At 44.5% G+C, this 15307-nt stretch overlaps 1 protein-coding gene across 3 annotated transcripts in view; it reads left to right on the top strand.

The window, feature by feature from the left end:
* The window catches only part of LOC131573627 (transmembrane protein 184B-like), a 30694-nt gene that overhangs the window by 11028 nt on the left and 4359 nt on the right, over positions 1-15307 (top strand). For 2 of the 3 annotated variants that reach the window (XM_058827766.1, XM_058827764.1), the window contains exons 2-9: positions 1875-2135; positions 4447-4612; positions 7829-7919; positions 8452-8527; positions 11682-11773; positions 12075-12244; positions 14199-14393; positions 15268-15291. In XM_058827766.1, the coding sequence (XP_058683749.1) occupies positions 1875-2135; positions 4447-4612; positions 7829-7919; positions 8452-8527; positions 11682-11773; positions 12075-12244; positions 14199-14393; positions 15268-15291 (1075 nt within the window). The remainder of the gene's footprint in view (positions 1-1874; positions 2136-4446; positions 4613-7828; positions 7920-8451; positions 8528-11681; positions 11774-12074; positions 12245-14198; positions 14394-15267; positions 15292-15307) is intronic. The other variant, XM_058827765.1, reaches the window with a different exon arrangement.

Genomic DNA, 15307 nt, shown 5'->3' with positions numbered 1-15307 from the left:
TTTGCAAAAACAACTGGAAAGAACAAAGAAAAGCCAAGTTTGATGATTAGTTTATAAATTAAAGCACAGCACTTATGCAGCTCTATCTATAGTAAGATAACATATGCTTAAACAAATCTGGGTATTTCCCAGGACTTTTCTTCTTCCCCCATGGAAGAAAGCAGAAAGGAGGTGGAGTAAGGACATAAGGTAATGTCAGACTGCCGCACACCAGTGATACGAGAGTGTGTTTTGGAAAAGCTTGTGTTAAAGGGCCCATTTTCATGTCTTAGTATGCATGTGGAAAGGACTTGCTACTGGCACTCGGCTTTTACTGGGCACGTGTTCTCTAGTTTGTGCTGTGGCTTTAGGTGAAGCAGGGCTGGGGCAGTTCCTCTGTGAATATATGTTCTCTTTTGTGTTCGGTAACAGCCTGTCAGTAGATGACAAATATGTCCTTCCCTGGTGCAGCTGTAAACTGTGGCAATGGATCATTGGCCTTTCTAAAGCCCTTTCCATCCACTGATCATAAAGGCCTGTGTGAGAGCAGTGTCTTGAGCTTTTATGGAAGTACTGTTCTGAAAAATATTAAGAGGTTATCAGAAGGAGGCAGTATTACACTGTTCCCTTTGATAGCTGCATCAGAAGCAGCTCTTCTAATGGATAGAACCAATGTCTGCCTGCTTGTGATCTTGGTTTAAGTGGATTATCTTCCTACAATCCAGAGGTCACACTAGAGCCTGCTTATGACCAAATTGAAAATAATAGCTACTTTAGATCTTAGACCTTCAACAATTTGTTCCAGTGAAAGAAGATAGCTTTTTATCCAGGAAACGGCCAAGGGTCATGCTGCTTTGAAATCTTGCAAAATCCTTTGTTCAGTATGTGCTTTTCTGTGTCAGCTGGCTTTTAAAAGCCAATCAGGTTAAATTCACATCATGTAGAAAACAATGCAAAGTTAGTAAAATTAGTAACAGGCTGGCTAAATGTACCATGCCATACAAATTTTGGTAAAAGCATGACTTTCATGCTGTTCACACTGTCAAAGTGAGAAGAGTTTTCAGTGCATATCTTTCAGTGAGGGTGCTTTGGGCTGAGTGTGATTTTCAACATGGCTGTAGGAGAGGTAAGCATTGCTTGCTGGAGGAATTAAGATATTCTTCCCCCTGCCCCTTTCCTGCACAGGGACACTCTGGCACATGTGCTTGTTGCTGCTTGGCAGGCTAACCATGGTGCTAGGACGTAGCCCATACTCTTATGGAAAATAGAGCTCTTAACTTATGTGTGCCTGTCATCTTCCAGTTTGGATGATTTAGATACTTCCTTCTGATCTTTACAAGGGTGTGAAGCGATAGAACTAAGGGAAATGTCTTTGAACTGAGAGCAGGTTAAAATATATATTAGGAAGAAATTCTTTGCTGTGAGAGAGGTGAGACAGTGGCACAGGTTGCCCAGAGCACTTAAGGATGCTTCATCCCTGGAAGTGTTCAGGGACAGGTTTGTTGGAGCTCTGAGAAACCTGGTCTAGTGGAAGGTGTCCCTGCCCACAGCACAGTGCTTGGAACTAGATGGTCTTTAAGATCCTTTCCAACCCAAACCATCCTATGATTCTATGATCTCTGGTGAATGCTGTATTCATCTTATATATTTTTATTGCAGAAGGGTGGTGACAATGGCATTGGCCAGATTTCATGATCTCTGGGAGGCTGTCAGAGGTTCCTGAGCACCACATGATCTGTTATATCACGAGGGGTGGCAGTGGCAGACTTACCCAGGTCCTGTTCACAAAACATGTGAGCAGCCGGTTGAAAGGCATGTGAGAGATGCAAAGTTCTGTTACATTCCTGACTCCTTTCAGCTGGGTTCAATTGCTTTGTGGTTCTCTTCCCTGACAGGTCTTGCCTCGTGGGCAGCTCTTTAGCAATCCCAACTGGAACCTCACACCAAAGGGCACCATGATTATGATGACTGATGTCACTGCAGCCCCCAGATTGGGGTCAACTGCCACCACTCCAGCTGTGGCTCCTAACTTCTCCTGGATGCCAGAGGATGGCAGCCCCATGGCTGTGGAGCAGCCAATATTCCTCATGACCACTGCTGCTCAGGCTATCTCAGGTTTCTTTGTATGGACAGCTTTGCTCATCACCTGCCATCAGGTAAAACCCTGTCACTCTTATTTCTCATCCTTTCCTTTTCCCCACATGAAGAAACATTTCCGTATTGTGAATGGAGAGGAAGCACACCCTTTAAAACTAGCAGGTGTAAAACATTTGGCCATCTCTTGAAGGTTTGCAGAAAGGTGTGTTAACTCAGGCCATCCTTTCACAGTTCTTAAACTGAATGTTGCCATTTTTTTATTGTGTCAGCTGTTGGCTAAAAGATCCTAGTCACCTGTTGTTTGACATTCCTCCTTTGATCTCCTGTGCCAGTGGATTCCACAGGCTGAACTCTTCTGTGGAAAGGAGTAGCAGGAAATGTTTCATTTTAATTTTTTCCCCTCCCCTCTGTCTGGGGCAGGTGTCCTGGGAGCCAGAATAAGTCAAACTCTGCATCCTGTTCTGTACCTCTCTTTGATACAGTTGTCATGTGAACTGAAAAATACAGTGGGGAAACACAAGCCCTGTTATTTATCAACCCATGTTTTGTACCTGTTGGATTGTAGATTCCAGAGTGATGACTAGAATCTAGAGAAGTACAGTCTATTGATGGAGTACAGAGGCTAGTGAAGGTTGAAGGTAAAAAATGGATTAGTCACAGATGAATAAGAGTAGCACCTGCAGTTTCACCAGCTTGGGTAACAATTACAAGTGCTATGGATCCTCCTGTCAAATTGATCACCGGCTGAGGGTAGGAAGAAATTTTCCTCTGCAGTATAACATTGCACAGTTAGGCATTAATGCCCTCCTCTGAAGAAACTGCTGGAGGTCAGTGCCAGAGAGACATGGTTGATTGAAACACGCTGTTGTCCTCTTACATGGCAGCAGTTCCTGTGCTCTCCTAGGCACATGGATCACAGGGCTCTTTTGACATCCCAAGGGCAAAGCTTGGAGTCATTTGAACTCTGGTGTCAGCTGTCTCTCTGCTGGATGAGATGTGTCACTGGGATTGTCGCAAGGCAAAAATATCTCTAAGGTTTGTTAGCTTATTTTCAGTTTGTTCTTCTCAGGAAATGAGCTTTTTGTGACCTCCTCATGGGTTAAGAAGATGAATCGGAAGTATTTTTGAGCCCTTCATAGTGAAAGGAAGCAGAAGTATTATTGAGCCCTTCAGTCAGTTTTGAACAGGGAGGGACAAGCAGCAGACAGGTGGGGGGAAACACAAGCCCCTCTCCCTTACAGTTCAAAAATAAGATTGTCAATGTATGTTTTTTTAGTCTCTGGAGAATCCTCACAGCACCCCAAAACCCAGGGTGAAGCTTCAGACAAATGCTTGTACCTCTTCAGGCAGCAGAATCAGTGGTGAGGCACATATGTAATCAGCTGGCTGTTACTAATTCCAGCAGCTGGGACAACAGCTCAATGAGAATTGCTGTTCAGAGGCCTTGCCTCTCTTGACTCTGTGGTCAAGAGAGTGTACCCACAAATCGTGCTGAAGCTCTGCCCATATTATTAGGGCATTACAGGGGTTGTGCTCATCTTCAGGGTGTGCTTGTGGTCAATACCTTTTTGGGGAGGTGGGTATTCTGTAAAAAAGCATCTTAGGTGTGGGATTTAATGATGGCTCAGGAACTGTGAGTGGTGGGAATGGATAGGGTGGGGATGCTGTGCTCCCCCCAGCCAGTGACTTGGAGGGATTGGCATTTGTGCAGTCAGACAGAACAAACTGTGGCTCCTTTGAGCACACTGCATGAGCTCAGTGCTCTCTTGATGGCTGACCCTTTGTGCCTGTGCTGTCACCCACGTGCAGAATGACACCTTTTGAGCAGATGAGCTGTGGTTTATCAGCTTTGGGATGTGCTGTGAAGCTCTTAGGTTGTTTCAGGTGAAAGTCTCGAAAGCATCCAAAACAGCCAATGGAGCTGTTAAATGTTAAACAAAGAGTTTGTGCTTAAGTGTGCGCACCTTCCCCTCTCAGAGAAAAGCGGCCTGCAGTGTTACGAATCTTAGGCACTTAAAAGAGGATAGCAGGAATGTGGGACTGATGACTGGAAAAATGTGTATGAACAAAAAGAATGTGGGCAAGGTGATTTAAAAATAAATCAGTTCCCTATAAGAAACTAGATTAGAAATGCCTCCATTTTCTCTTCCCTTGCCTTTGCCCTCTCTGCAAACTAAGGGTTGCTATGTCAGTGCCATATAATAACAGTGATTTATCTTTTCTTTTATGTTCATCACCTTGAGGCCGCTGGAGGCAATTGAGAGGTGATCTACTGAGTTTGTTTTTCCTGGCCCAGTTGACTCTTCAGTTCTACTTTCTCCTCTCTGCTCCATATACCGCTGATCCCGGTGTCCCCTCTCTGTCTCTCAGATCTACATGCATCTCCGCTGCTATAGCTGCCCAAATGAACAGCGCTACATCGTTCGGATCCTCTTCATTGTTCCCATTTATGCCTTTGACTCATGGCTCAGTCTCCTGTTCTTCACCAATGACCAGTACTATGTTTACTTTGGCACAGTGCGGGACTGCTATGAAGGTAAGGAGGGGTCCGACAGAAAATGGGTTGGTGCTGGGAAGTCTCTGCCCTGAGAGAACTTTATTTCTGGTTGAGAACATGGAGAAAGCATTGCTGTCACCTACTGAATGGTGTGTCTAACAGGATGATCATGGCTTGCTTAGTGACTGAAAATCATAGAATAATAGGACGGTTTGTCTCAGGACAGACCTTTAAAGTTCATCTAGTGCAGCACCCCTGCCACGTGCTGGGACATCTTTCACTAGATCAGGTTGCTCAAAGCCCTGTCTGACTTGACTCTCTCCCTCACTGGCCTCTGAGCATAAGCCTTCCCTTCAGGGTTCTGTAGAGACTTAAGTTTATGGTTTTCTGGGGTTGTTCGCTTCAGGAAGGTAAAAGCTTTTGGTAAAGCCAAAAAATCTGATGGTATCTGGATGTTAGAAAGTGAGGTATTGCTTAGCTCCTGTCTCTTTTAACAGTATTTAGTAAGTGCCAGACACTTGCCTTGTCCTGTGTTCCTGCTGCAGCTTGTTAGCAATGTATTCTTCTGGTCCCATCCTGTGGCCACTTGTGTGCTTGCACAGGGTAGCACAGTGGCCACATGCTGGGGCCGGTGAAGTGCTTTGGAGTCCTGTAGAAGTGAGGCTGCCACGTTCAGGATGAGCACCTGCTTGGTTTTGGCTGTCTGCTGCAGTAATACCATTAGCACTGTATGTCAGGGAAATGGTTACTTTCCTGCAAATGCTATTGTTACTTCCCTCCTGGTCTCATCCTGAAAGAAGCCTCTACCCACTCAGCAGGGGATACTGCACTCTAGCAATGTCCTTTTGAGGACAATTTATCACCATACCCTCATTAAATCCTAAATCGTTGGTGTTTTGGTGAGATATGCATTGCAGAGAGTTGCCCCTGGCCATGAGAACAAGTGAGTCAGCTGAAGGGACCAGCAGGCCTTCCTTCATGTCCACAACAATGCTCTGGATGCAGCAGCAGATGGCAAATGTGCACACGTGATGCAAGAAAGCATCTTTGTTTGGGCCTAGGCTTTTTTCTTTCCCCACCCTGTGCTTGTATATAGGTCTAGCAGGGAGCCTGCTGCTCTCCTAGCAACAGCCACTATCCCTCTGCCTCTGTAGCAGTGGGAGTTTGCAAACATTTGAACATCTGCTCAGGAGGCTGCCCATGTTCCAGAGTTCACCTCGGCATGTTGGCCTGTGTGAGGCAATTACAAGTGGAGGTGAAAACACCTTTGGAAAGCAGGTTCTCTCCCTCACTTTTTCTGGAGATTGCTTCAAAACATCCTTTTTGTCCTCTTCCCTCTCTTGCCATCCACCTTCTTTATTTCTTGGAAAGGTTTTACATTGCAAAGTGGGCTGTTAGGGAATAGTGGAAGAAGACCCTACTAATAAATTCTGAAAGCTCTCTTAAGCCATTTATGGACTGTATTTTGTAGTGTGTGTTCGGAGGAGCCTCTTCTGGTGTTACTCTTTTATGTGACTGCTTCTGTACAAACTAGGATGTCAGAAACACTGACACAAGTAGGGATTGTCTGGTTGGTTTTTTTTTTTTGTTATGTTGATACCATGAATATCATCTGATGGGTGTGGTTTGAGAATGGGAGAAGAGTTCTTTGCTGGTGAGATGAGCTTAGCTAGTTAATGCTTCTTTTGGGGATGAATGGACAGATATTCCTCCGTTTTGTTTTGTTTTCTTCCTCTGATGTCATCTCTTCCCTGGTGCTTGGGGAATGGGCAACTGGTATTGTAATGACCACATCAGAGGGCAGGGGTCACTGGAGGACAATAGGAAAAGCTCAGTTTTTCTTCCTTTGGGTGCTGGGAGCTGTCAGCTGAGTTGCTGGAATATTGAAGGCAAAAGGGGTTACCACAGTTATTTAAATAAGTTTTCCGTGATTGGTATTTTCTGTCCTAATTAAAGCTCTGGCAAAATCATTACTGTGTGAACTTCATTCAATAATAGGGATTACAGATGGAACAACAATACCCCAATTACATACATAGAAGCATGTATACCATTGGCTTTTATGTGCCGTAGCAGTCTTGCCAGCTAGACACATCTAAAAGCCATAAGTACAATGTTTTGAGACTATAAGTGTTTTGGGAAGCGTGGAGTATCTCTTTGCCAGGGCATAGTTTGGATGCTTATATAGAAGAATTTGTCTGACTTTGGAAGATCATTCATGTGGAAAAATTGACCTCAGGTCTAATAACTGGCTGCTTGGGGAGATCAACTTCTCAATGTTTTACATTATTAGGTTTCTGTTCTTATTTTAAAGTTCCTTGAGACTGCTGTTTCTATCCCAGCTATTCGGGGCAAAAAACAGATTTGGGTGTTGTCATTCGAGGGAATGTCCAGATGCAGGTGACCATAGTAATCTTGCAAGAAGGGTCATCTGGTCTGTCATTTTGCCCCAGTGCTGTCTGTGACAAATGCAGAAGTATAGTCCTTGCCCTAAAAAATCTCACAACTTTGAGGGTCCAACAGCAATTATAACAAGAGAGTGGCAGACTGGGTGTATACAGGCTCACTTCATGCACATTTAAACGAGTTTGGATCCCATGAAAAGGAGATAGATCTGTAGTTATGGGGAACTGAAATGGGGCAGAGTGTTAGTGGTCAGTCTGTCATCTGTACCAGGCTGCTGGGGAAGACAGAAACGAGGTGGCCTAAGGAGAAGTTTATTCAGCACACAAGGAATTTCATCTTTTTTGAGAAAATGAAGCACAGAGCCTGTTTTGCAAAAGTCCCCACAAGACATGAAAACAGAGTTTCACTGATTGTTATAAACTGATGACAAACTGTGTTCATCAGCTGAAAGGTTAAATACAGGAGATAACATATGGCTGATGGATCAGAGATACCTTTTCCAGATTATTTAGTACCAGTGTAATGTCCTGGAATAATGCACAGGAACCCTGTGAAGAATGGCATCTTACAGATGCCAAATAAAACAGAGTCTGACCACAGTTCTAAATGGTTCTGTGACCCTTTTGGCATGAGTCATGGAACTGGCCTGGGAGCTTGGCCAAACTCCCATTCAGATAGTCTTGTGAGTGCTGAGGTAGGATGATAAATGCAGTGAAAATCTGGAGTGCTTTGAAGGGAAAGGTGCTGCATAAGCAGTCCCTGCTAATGTTTGGTCTGTTGCCTGTACTCTTGGTCCTTGCACCTGTTTTGAAGTTGGTTGTCATCTTACTGTGATTGATGTCTTTGCAGCCTTTGTAATATACAACTTTCTCAGCCTCTGCTATGAGTACTTGGGAGGGGAGAGCTCCATCATGTCTGAGATCAGAGGAAAACCAATTGAGTGAGTATTGTGCTTACAGCATGACGCTGTCCTCCTTCTGTGCCCATCTACTATTTCTCTATCCCTGTCCTGAAAAACTGTGTCAGGTGGCAAATGTCTGCTGGAACTGGGCAGCGTGATGATGATGATGATTTACCAGTATCTTGCTCTGAGACAGATCAGGCTGATCACATCCTCTTAGGCAAGCTGGACTGATTCACAGTTTTTCTGGACACCTGCCTATTCCTTTGTTTATTTTCTTACTCCCTTCTCCTCTGAATCTTTTTTGTCTTCAGTTGACTGTGTGTCTCCTCTAGGATCTATGTTTCTCCCCATGCTACTCAATGACAGGAAAAAAAAAATTGCAATGCATAGTCAGGATGTTGTTTTACCCATGTCTCTAAAAGAGGGTATGGCTGTAACTGCAGTCATTGTTGGAGAAAGCACCAGTCATGCAACTTTGCTACAGAGAGGTAGATAAAGAGGGTAGGAATCTTGCAGTCTTGCCCAAATCTTGCTTGTCAACTCTGTCATCTCGTCTTGGTTCTGTCAGGTCCAGCTGTGTGTACGGGACTTGCTGTCTGTGGGGAAAGACATATTCAATTGGATTCCTGAGATTCTGCAAACAGGTATGGGCTGGAGGGGACATTGTGCAGAAATTAATTATGTGGGGGTGGCAATGGTGCCTTTTCCTGCTGAATTTCTGAGATCTTTGAGAGGGACTCTAATAGCATTTTGACAGGCCTGCAGACTGCTGAGAAGAGGAGGTGATTCAGGGTTTGTTTGTTTGTTAAGAATGATTTTAACATATTAAGAATTATTTTAACATTTTCTACTTAACCTCACATCAGGAAGGCCTTAGTTTAAGACACAAGTTCTCTCCTGGAACTGATGTTAATCCTAGGAAGAAACTCTTTTCCTTTCTGGATTACAGAGGTCTCAACTCAAAGAAATTGATGTCTGCGTTGTGTCGCAGACACCCCACAGTTGTGTAATTTCTGCTGAATTCCCGGTGCTGCTGTTGTGGTTTGGAGCTGAAGAGGGGGTGGAGGTTAAGCATGACACATTGGTTTGTAGGAGGAACCGAGTATTGCTCACCATGTGTGTCTGTCTGTGCTGAGCTGGGTATGTTGCGGGCGGGTGAATGGGGGAGACCTAAACCTCTGTACAGCCCTTGTCTGCGCCTTGCAGGTCAGTCACCTCTGGCTGTCATGAAACTGCAGGTGAATTTCAAGGCTTTGCTCACTTGCTGAAACGAACACAAGAGGTTTCTGTGGAGGCAGTGTAAGGCAGGTCTGGTTCTTTGAAAAAATTCAGATCATTGTAATTTCAGTCAGCAGGTCTAGATATCTGCCCTGGCTTCTCCTGAACATCATGGGCCATCTTCTGTGTTTTGGCAATATGCAGGAACATCAGAAGTACAGTGCAGCCTCATGGTAATATCCAGTGTTAAGCTGTGCTGCACAAGTGGCCATTTTCAAAGGAGCACTTCTTTTGTGTATCTGTTCTGTTTGTCCCTGCCCCGTATTTTGTCCTTACAGCTTTTCTGTTTTCCTGCCTGATACTTCTCTGGTCTGAACCCAATATGTTGCTTCAGCTGTTTCTCATGGGTTTCATCTGGACACCCTTTGGTTGATTCACTGCATTACCTATTCTTATTGCTCCTAATGTTAACTTTTACCTTTTAAATATATTGTAAACAGATGTAACACCCATGAAAGTGAATGAATGCTGGAGAAATAAGTTCCCTTAGACTTCTTGCTTCTCATTTCCCACAGCCTCTTGCAGTTATCACCACCTGGGTTGCACGTGTCTGTGTTTGGAAAGTTTGTTCACAACAGTGAAGACTAGAAACACACTTTGGGGAATGGGGAAGGTGTGGTTTTTTCTGCTGGCCTCCACAGATCCCAGCTTGTTTGGCAACTCTGTCATTGGTAGATATTTTGCTTTTCTTTTGCTGGTATCTGGCAGCAATTTTTCTACTCGTGCCTACCCTTTGCTAACTGCTAAGTCTGCTATGGAGGCTGTGAGGGAGATGTATTGCAAAGAGATGCTTAAATACTTCCATCCTTCTTGGCTTGAACTTAAATACTGTCTTGGTGAGAAATTGTTGGTGTCAAGGTTCACTTTCTGGTACTTCTAGACTTCCAGGATTTTTGGGGAAGACCTTTCAAGGCAAAATCCTGGGAAGGCTGGTATGAAAGGGCAACAGAACAAATGTCAGTGCTGATGTGTGCAGTATCCATCACCGTGCTGATCATGAAGAGGAATGTGCTGAAAGGAACACCTTGTCCTTTTTAGCCCTGTTCTCATCATCTCCGGCACTTCTGTTGCTTTCCATCACCACATGCCCATGTTCTCCTCTTTCCAATCCCTTTCATTCTGAAGGAATCTGTGTGTTATAAACATTTTTTCTTACCACCTTCACACTGTCCCCCCACTACTTTTCTCAGGCAGGTGCCTGTTGTGGGTCAGTCAGCCTGTGTTGCCTGTGGACCTCCAGCAGTGTGCTGGTGTTCGTGGTGTGAAATCCAAACAGCTTGTTTCCTTAAAGATGTCTTGATCAAGATTCTTTGCTGGACCTCTGTCTGGTGACCCTCACACATGGGTCACACACCATCCATGTGCTTCCCATATGCTATAGCATCTTCTAGGGAAGCAGCTAAAAATAGTACATGGTGGTTTGGATTGCAGGGAAATGGTTAAAATGTCCCCAAATTGGAAGGAGGGGAAGCTCAGAGGATGGAGTTGTTTACCAATTAGCTTGACCTTTTCCAGTTCACATATTTAAAGTGACTCACTAACTGGCATGTGCTGGGGTTTTTAATCTCCTTGAAGTCTTATGACCACTAACAAATTGCATCGTATCCAAAGCAATTATTACTGTTTGGTTTTACCTTCTTTCCTTACATAGCCCTCCCCACATGCACACAGGTCAGCACCTACCCAGGCTCTTCCAGCCTCCTTAAGGGAGACACAGGTCAGATCTCTTCAGGGAGTCATTTTTAGGGCTGTAAGTCTTCCCTTTTTTAGGACTTTGAAGTTCAACATCTGCAGAAAGTTGAAGAATGCGGTGGCTTTGAGAGAACACTCTGTCCCAATAGGAGCAGTAGTTTATACAGGCAGAATGGATAGAGCGGATCCCAAGTGCCACAAAATCTTTGGGGAGATTCAGTAAAGGTCATGTGGATGACAACAGAATAGCTCTTAACTTGTGTGTGGCAATACATATTGCTGTGTTTACAAAATGCTTTAATATTGTGGCAGTTGTCAAAAGTTCCTCCTCAGACAGCAGGGTTCCCCTCCAATCTAGGGGACCTTTTTGCCTAACTTTGTGACAACTATGGACTGGAGTTTGCTTTCCTTCCCCACTGGCTCTGCCAAACTTGCTCTGTCTATGCCATAGCACAGGGTGGGATTTTTTGTTTTTCATACTGTAACAGTGCATAAATGTACTGCGGTGCAGCCTGTGAAAAGCAGCTCTGGGGCTCAGAGTGGGGCTGAGCAGCTTCTAGGAGCAACCCTACAAAGAGGTTTTTCTCCCCATTCTGGACAAGTAGATAGCACTTGTACATCTTCTGTAACTCCTTCATGTCCTTTTGGGTGCTGCAGTCCTCAAGCACAATCAATTAGCAAGTGGCAGGGTCAGTCAGACCTCTTGCTGGGGCTGGATTGTGTTGCCTTGCTGAGTGGTCCCAGTGGACACTCCATTGTGCTTACTGATTTGACAGCTTGTCCTCTTGCACCACCTGCTTTCTCATTCCTCCCCTCTTGTTCCTGTAGGCCACTCTGCAGTTCTGTGTGGTGAAGCCCCTCATGGCGATCAGCACAGTCATCCTTCAGGCCTTTGGCAAGTACCAGGATGGTGACTTTGAGTAAGTCTATTTATTTAGCTTGCAAGATTTGGCTGCCCCTTCTCTACCTGGCTTTGCTTATTGTCCTTGTGTCCTTGTGCTGAGTCATGAGATAAGATGGGACTACATGGGCTGATGTGTATGAGAAAAGAAGGCAGAGGTAGCCCTCTTTTAGTTTCATGTTTCTTCTACCTTGCTTTGGGGGTGGGAATGGGAGAGGGAGGTAGGAAGGAAACGGACTTTTGGAACTCTCCATTGACAGTGGCAAGGGGAAAACATAATGCTGAAATTTCAGGCATTCATATATGTCTTCTCTTTTCAGTGTAACCAGTGGCTACCTCTATGTGACGATCATCTACAACATCTCTGTCAGCCTGGCACTGTATGCCCTCTTCCTTTTCTACTTTGCCACACGTGAGCTGCTCAGTCCCTATAGCCCAGTCCTCAAGTTCTTCATGGTGAAGTCCGTCATCTTCCTGTCCTTCTGGCAAGGTGAGCTGCTTTTCCCTTCCCCTGGTAGGCACAGAGAGCTCTCTGCAGGGGCTCAGACACAAGAGTTGATAGAGCAGATGTTGACTAATAGACAGAATGTCTTTCTGTATTCCATTTGGTTTATAGTCATTCATTGCTTTTCTCTGGGAAACCTGTTTTGCTCAGTTTAATTTTTGTTTATATGCCCCTGAATCATTATCCCTGTGTGTGTGTGTGTGCGCACAAGAATATGTACCCGGCAAAATCAGCTGATAGGCTGAAGAGTCCTCTGCATTCCTGAAACAGTCATAAAGCACAAGCTGCCAACATTTTATCTGCATGCTGCCATTTTATTGATTAAAGCAGCACATCTAAAAATTTTTAGTGCTTTTTTTAGTGCTCTATAAATAAAATTTTAATGGTGTGTCTGTGATGTATGTGAAGCAGCAAGCTGGCTGGATGCAGTGTGTGCTGCCACAGAACCGCCACCGGGAGAAGGACATTCAGAATTCATACACATGAACAGTCGGAAAGTTGAAATTCCACCTAAGCTTAGTGCTTCTGACTAATTGGCTCTAAGCATTTCCCTGTTCAATGCCCTACTTAAGTTTACTGAGTTGTACTTCAAAGACTAATTGAGTAGGAACTTAGGTGGAATTTAGGCTCTTGGAGTATAGCCCATCCTCCCTGTTTACAGACAAACTAATAAGCTGTGTAGTTTATCGTCTTGAGGCATCTGGTCATGCACTTTGTCTTCTCTGAAATTTTTCAGCCACCCAGCTGTGGACAGGGAGAAACTTCTTTATTGCAGTAGTGTGTCAAAAAACACTAATATGCTTAAATGAAAAGTTCTGTTACTTCAGTTCTTGTTCTAGCTAGTGCAAGTGCTGATGTTGCAAAATATGGAATATGTCAAAATTTTCTTAAGAAAGGATGTTCTTTAGTGTTTGATCTTTGTATGCTTTCATGTCGAATCAACAAGAAAAGAGGTTTAATCTGTGAAACAGCAGCTAACAAACAAACTCCAAGTGAAGTCCAGGTGTTAGAAAGACAAATTACTTGACAGTAGAATTGTCTTGTTAAGGTTTAAGGATCAACGTTTTTCAGTGACCTCAGGGGAGGTTAACAAAGCTTGGGAAGAAGGATGTACCACAGATAGTGGATGTTAGGAGTGCAGAATTTACAAGCCACAAAGACATTTGGCAAAACCCCCAAGATAAGGAAGAAACTAATAAAGACAGCTCAGCAACTGTGCTGAATCAGCTCCAACGGAGTAAGAGGTAATTCTGGCAGGGGGAGATCATGGCCACTGATCCAAGAAACCACCGACTCGAAAGGAGAGAAAGACAGACTGATCATGCAGACTAATTAGCATGAGCAGTGAGAGGATCATTAACCAATAGAAGACAGAATACTAATTAAAAAGAGAATTAAGTAATTTTTAGCCAAGGAACATTAGTGGCTTTGTTTGCTAAAGTGTACAAATAGCAAAAAGCTTTGGTTGTCATCATGCTGGCTTTGTGGATTTGCCAGCCAGCAGCCCTTTCTATGCAGAACTGTAAATAAGCCAAATACCTTGACTCTTTGTGTGGATTGCCCTCTTGCACATCGTGTGAAAGTACCTATTTTGGGACAACACTGAGATCACAGGATTGCTTACAGAAATATCTGACTCTTCTTACTCTTTTGGACTTGATAAAGTCCTGCAAGAGTTAGCTCCACAGTTTATGTGTCAGTTGAGAATAGAAGAGGATCAGTGTCTGAACATTCTTTGCCTAAATGTATTTGTTTCATTTTATTCTGTTCTCCGTTGTACAAGTGACTATAGGTGAGTGTTTGTAGCCCACTGTTTGTAGTCCCCGTGGTGAGTGGGGTTGTGTTGAGGACATACAGCACAAACAGCTATTTCCATTCTTTGCATTTACTGTGAGACCATGTTTCCTGCATATTTACATGAGCTTATTACTTTGTTTAGGGATGCTGTTGGCCATCTTAGAAAAGTGCGGTGCCATCCCCAAAATCCACTCCGCTAATGTGTCTGTGGGTGAAGGCACAGTAGCTGCTGGCTATCAAGACTTCATCATTTGTGTGGAGATGTTCTTTGCAGCCATTGCCCTGCGCCATGCCTTCACATACAAGGTGTACATGGACAAGAGAATTGATGCCCAAGGTAGGAGCTATGCTAGTGCATATGGCTTGTCTCTTTGGTAGTGAGACTGGGTGGAGACCATCCCTCAGGCAGCCAGCACATTGATATGACTCCCAGCTCGATAGCTTGGAAAACACCACATCCCCTCCTGTGTGGTGTCTGAACAGATTCATTGTGCAACAGCTCTCTGGGGCAGAAACCTTGCCTGAATTGCACTGTTCCCTTTTCAGTTCTCCAGTATGCCACCCACGACAACTTGTTGCAGACCTGAGGGCTGTAAGGTGTTGCATTGTTTCGGTGGAGTGGGTTTGTCCTTCTTCCCATCTCCCCAAAGGGGAACTCCATTGCTCCAGATTGTGCAAGACTGGAGGCAGGAGAGACAGGGCCTAAAACAGGCTCTGTTTTGAATCTGGCTTGGGAAGATGAGGCTGTGCTTTGGCAATATGTTTGTCACAGAGGAGGAGGAGGACCTTCCTGTAATGACTTTTTGAGGGCTGGGCTGCTATAAGGAAGATTCTTATTTTGGAGAAGAGGAAGATGGCTGTTATGTCTGGGAAAAGGGGGTTTTACGTCTACTCTGTGCAGTGTTTTCCAAATAAAGGGATTCCTTCCTTCTAGGGGAGATCTGGGCTGAGGTGCTGGAAGACAGCAGTCCTCAGGCAGTGTTGATGTAGTTGACCCCTCCATCCGAGTCAGCCCCAGAGGTTTTAGAAAAACAGTGGTTGGGGGGAGATGAGATCTGTGGGTGATGAAAGGGTAAACTACAGATCAGTACAGTGGGGAATGTTTCGGTGGTGGGCCTTGTTCAGTTCTTGTTATTTCCTCTTTCTCTGTCTCTGTCTCTTTCCTCTTCCTTTTATCTCTCCCTTGCTTTGGCCACTGGTCCCTGATGCAGCTGTTCCATCATATGGGCCATACGGTAGGTACAGCATGCT

The sequence above is a fragment of the Poecile atricapillus genome, chromosome Z, assembly GCF_030490865.1.
Source record: "Poecile atricapillus isolate bPoeAtr1 chromosome Z, bPoeAtr1.hap1, whole genome shotgun sequence".
NCBI classification, from domain to species: Eukaryota; Metazoa; Chordata; class Aves; order Passeriformes; family Paridae; genus Poecile; species Poecile atricapillus.
The sequence above is the reverse complement of the archived record's forward strand: the minus strand, read 5'-3'. Positions and strand labels throughout refer to the sequence as shown.